General features: G+C 37.5%; 1 protein-coding gene across 1 annotated transcript in view; it reads left to right on the forward strand.

Annotated features, from left to right (window-relative positions):
• Nucleotides 1–3,166: 3,166 nt before the first annotated feature.
• The window catches only part of LOC107595381 (complexin-3-like), a 3,738-nt gene continuing 1,724 nt past the window's right edge, over nucleotides 3,167–5,180 (forward strand). Inside the window, exons 1-2 of the mRNA XM_016285764.1 lie at nucleotides 3,167–3,324; nucleotides 4,413–4,438. Coding sequence (XP_016141250.1) covers nucleotides 3,167–3,324; nucleotides 4,413–4,438 — 184 coding nt within the window. The remainder of the gene's footprint in view (nucleotides 3,325–4,412; nucleotides 4,439–5,180) is intronic.

Consider the following 5,180-nt stretch of genomic DNA (forward strand, 5'->3'; position numbering starts at 1 on the left):
TAACCTTTATTTTCTTGCCAAAGCCAAATTTTACTTGGCTTTGTTCTGATGCATATTTATCATATATGCCAGAGGTTTGCCTCTGATTTGAAAAAGCATGCATAATTAGGCCATGTGTCACCGTATTACTGTAAACATAACATTTTTGTCTTTTGACATGCATGCAAATCCATGAGAACATTTGGTTGATATGAGAATAAAAATGCTGCACATTATTTCCCTGGTTAATATCAGAGCGCTTGCCACCAGTAAAAGCCTAAAGAGCTCCAAACACAGACTTTTCAGGTTCTTAGGAGCACAGATAAATGTGTACGTGGTATAGTCCTTGCCCTCAGCGAGAGCGACAGAACAGTTTGTTAGTGGAGCAGATCGGGAATGATTCAGTCCCGAGGGAGGGGGGTGTCAGAGAGAGAGAAAGTGAGAAAGAGGCAAAAATAGAGACATTATCACGATGCACAGAGATGTATGATCGCCATGTGTCACCGTATTACTGTAAACATAACATTTTTGTCTTTTGACATGCATGCAAATCCATGAGAACATTTGGTTGATATGAGAATAAAAATGCTGCACATTATTTCCCTGGTTAATATCAGAGCGCTTGCCACCAGTAAAAGCCTAAAGAGCTCCAAACACAGACTTTTCAGGTTCTTAGGAGCACAGATAAATGTGTACGTGGTATAGTCCTTGCCCTCAGCGAGAGCGACAGAACAGTTTGTTAGTGGAGCAGATCGGGAATGATTCAGTCCCAAGGGAGGGGGGTGTCAGAGAGAGAGAAAGTGAGAAAAAGGGCAAAAATAGAGACATTATCACGATGCACAGAGATGTATGATTTGTTTTTATCATCTGGTGTTAATTAATTTTGGGGTAATAGAGGCTGTATTTATAGCATGCATGCATGCAACGAGTTTTCACATTTGCATGCCATTGGAAGATGCTTCATTCAAAGTGGATTACATATGCCAATGCTATCTTACGACCAAATTCGTACTTATTTTACGAGGTGGCTAATTCGAAAGAATTCGTACGACCTCACTCGTACGATTTTGTACGTTTTGTCTAGACTCCAGTGATGGGTAGGTTTAGGGGCGGGGTTAGGTGTAGGTCATTCAGACGAATTGGGGAGCTCGTAAAATACGTACGATTTAGCAAAAATTGTACGAATTTGTAAGCGTGAAGTCGTACGAATTTGTACGATTTAGCCACCTCATAAAATATGAACGAATTGCCATGAGATCGGTAGGGTTGTGCCGATAAGACGATAGTGTCATGTATCGATGATAAAGATATCGCCTGTGGCTGATGCCTTTGACGATAGCGGGATAATTATTATTATTATAATCAGGCTAGTAATACTATAATTAATATTAGAGCTTATTTGTTTCATTATATTTCTTTTTCCGCATTTTTACAGTGTTGCACATTATAACCAATCACACGTGATTATGTTGAGCTTATGAATGCAATGGCCAATCAGAGGCGTTCAGATGAGTCATCGCTAAAACGGCGGAGTTTAGTTGTTCAGCGCGAACGTTGACTTAATTCAGCGAATTCTCACCTCCATCCTAAACAAAGGGCAGATGCATGTGTGATTTAAGAATAAGAGATTTATTCAGTGTAGATAGCTTCACTGATTGTAATGGGTTTTTTACTCGCGCTAGACTGAAGTCAACGTTCTTTAGCTGCAAGTAGCTACATTTTGAATAACTGAGGAAATGTAAGCATTAGTAACTTACAATGTTTGTATTAAATTGCTATCATGTTAAATACAAATTCAGTCATACTAAAAGCATTCGGCTATTTTTAGCATTACGCTGGAGTTGGTTCACTTTCCAGCAATGAAACTAAGTAAATAAGTAATTAAATAAATTAGCATGATAATATCGTGTATCGGCGATCTCACAGGCTGACGATAGGACAATATGACAATTAAGCATATCGCCCAACTCTAGAGATCGGGTTGGTATGCATATAGTTTTATTTATTTATTTAGTCATTTAGCAGACGCTTTTATCTAAATGAGGACAACAGAAGCAATCAATTGTAGTATTAAAACGACTAAAAACAGATCCAAAACTTTATAAATACTACTTATACACATTTCTAAAAATAAAGAAATTAAATAAAAATGACAAATGCATACAACAAAATTTTAAAACTTAAAAATAAAAATAAAGCTAAAAACAATTAAAGAACAAACGGTATGAGTATAATAATGATTCTAGCATAACACTAAGCCAAACACCAAAAAACAACTACATATATGTGCATGTACAGCCACACGCACACACACATATCTATATATATATAATTTAATTTCCATTTAGTGTTAAAATAACTCAAATAAAACTAAAACGCAATAAAAGACCTATACAGATATAATAAATTCAGACATAATTTAACTATAAATAAAATAAATTACAAATAAAGTAGTTTATCAGTATTTGTGTTTTGATGTTGTTGTTATAATTTAACTATTGTACAGCACTTTGGTCAATGCTCTGTTGCTTTATAAATAAACTGAATTTATAGTGTATGCATGCATATTTGTGTACACGTGTAAACAAAGACTATGAGCTAAAAAACAAAATCTCTTTACTATTGTACAATGCATGTTTGACTGTAAAATGTCTCATCTTTGTTCCGTTTCTTTATTATTGCATATGATAATAATCCATGTGGAGGTGATGCTGACAGCTTTATGCATGGATGGTAATCTCTGGGATTAGAGTGTTGCCCTTTTCCAAATAAAGACGCTCTAACTGAACGCAACTTTTCGTTTGATATTTCATTTCACACATTACTTTCTCACTTTACCTTCACAGGATTTGCCCGCCCTCCAGATGGATGCTGCATAGATGCTCTGAATCCTTTCTGCTTACTGTCATCCCTCGCAAACCGGCGCGCGATGCCTTTTGACAAGTCACGAGCGCCCGCGACAAAAAAAAAACAAAAAGCGCGGTTAATCCGGCGGCACGTGGGATTTGGGCGGGAAGAGAGAGAGAGAGTCGGTTGAGGAAACACGGGATTGGATGGATGCTGTGACTCAGAAGAAGAGATGAATCCAATTCACTTCACTTTACCTCAGCTGAACGCCGGACCGAGTCTCTGTCAGGCGACCGCGGAGAAAGAGGAAGAATATTAAGGAGCATTACACTATTTAACGATGGCTTTCATGGTGAAACACGTAGTCGGCGGTCAGCTGAAGAACCTGACGGGAGGTCTGACAGAAGAGAAATCTGACGGAGACAAAACCGAAGCCGCCGCTAAAGGAATGACCCAAGAAGAGTTTGAGCAGTACCAACAACAGCTAGAGGAGGAAAAGTAAGCACACCTACCTGATTTTCCCCTCATCGAAATGTGTGGATTTGATGATATCTTGGGAATGTGTTTGTGAGGCGGCCGTTTGGAGAGACGCGGGAAATTTTCGCGCCTCGTTGGACATTTGCGCGCGCAGCTGCTCGTCTCGCTCAGGGGGCTTCCTGCTCAGTCAGATATTAATAACTTCTCACGTTATTCACATCCACATTAGAGTTCAGCAGAATAAATTAGAATATTTATAGAGTTGCTTCAGACTCCTCAAGTAAATCCTGCTTGCTTGTTTCTTTAATTGCTTGTTATAAAATAATACTGATATAATTAGATTAGTAATAAACCGAGATACAAAAGATGTCATAGTACACTGATATTATGTGGTATAAATTGTTTCCATGATTGTACCAAGGATACCATGGTACAATTTGGGTAACACTTTTTTTTTATTTTAAGGTGTCCTTGTTGCACATGCATTTACTAATTTATAATAACAATAAATTATGCATAATTTAATGCAAGTAACCCTAATCCAAACCCCTAATTATATAGTAAGTACATGTAGCTAATTAATATTACTCAGTATTTAAATGTATAGATGACAAGGACGCCTTATAATAAAGTAACCGTTTATGGTAGTGCTGTACGCTTCATTAAAATCCAAGTATGCCTCATGTAAAATGATTTTAATTACTAATTTCATTCAAGCTCAAATCACATCTGCACATTCGGAAGACATAAATCTGACTTGTAGGAAAACCATCTTGTGTATGGCTCATGATAAATGGGAAAAACCAAAATAAGAGGCTGTTAGAGCCATCTAATCATGATCCAAGTTACCGCATCCAAAGCATTTCTGTTTTGCATTTCATATCTAAATTTTGTCTTTAGATATATCGGCTCATAACAGCCCATGCATGAACAGGTGGCCGTGTTGACACGGTTTGCATAACTGCCATATTTGGAAAATTATGATTTCACAGATTTCAGATGGCTGTGCCGAGCTCATCCGCATGCTGTAATCCAACTCATGTCCTCCGAGAGCAGATTTTGCACGAACAGATAGTTGACTGAGTCGTGTGTTTAATCTCTTGAATCAGCCAAACCTTCATGATCTTCTCAAAGGGTTTTGCTGCTTATTGATATGGGGATTATTGTAACTAGTCATTTGTTATAGTGAACCGAGTGGAAGAGCATCACCCGAGTCTAAATCCCCCTCCCGACTCGTCTTCTCTAGTAAATACTCGTTTAGCAGCTGCTTTTCTCCTAAGCAGCTTCAAGTACACTTAACATAGAGAAGATCCCTACGGAGTAAGCATTAAAGGAAGGTTCCTGGTTCGATACAAACATATGCAAAAGGGCCTGAACATTATCATAATTTGCTGGTTGTTGCTCACTCACGGTATGTCTGTTGTACTAAATGTGTTCATTCTATGACCTTTGCTTCAGCCCTGGAGATTTGTATTGACCTTTAACCTCACATGACCTTCAACAGTGCCCAACCAATTAGATGTAATTCAGCACAAGGTTAAACTTTTATTGCATCACATATATCCATTATAAATTTTGTTTTTTGATTATTTCCGTTTTATAAGATGCTATCTAGTTTCCTGTACCAAAGAAGGCTATTATCGTTCATTTAAAATAATTTACATTTATATTTAGCAGATGCTTTTATCCAAAGCGACTTACAAATGAGGACAATAAAAGCAGTCAAAACTAACAAAAGAGCAACAATATGTAAGTGCAAATGACAAGTCTCGATTAGCCTAACACAGTACACATAGCAAGGTGTATATATATATATGCACACACACACACATATATACACACACATATATACACACGCGCACACACACACACACACA

This window comes from Sinocyclocheilus grahami, unplaced genomic scaffold, assembly GCF_001515645.1.
Source record: "Sinocyclocheilus grahami isolate Dianchi unplaced genomic scaffold, SAMN03320097.WGS_v1.1 scaffold201.1, whole genome shotgun sequence".
In the NCBI taxonomy this organism is placed as follows: domain Eukaryota; kingdom Metazoa; phylum Chordata; class Actinopteri; order Cypriniformes; family Cyprinidae; genus Sinocyclocheilus; species Sinocyclocheilus grahami.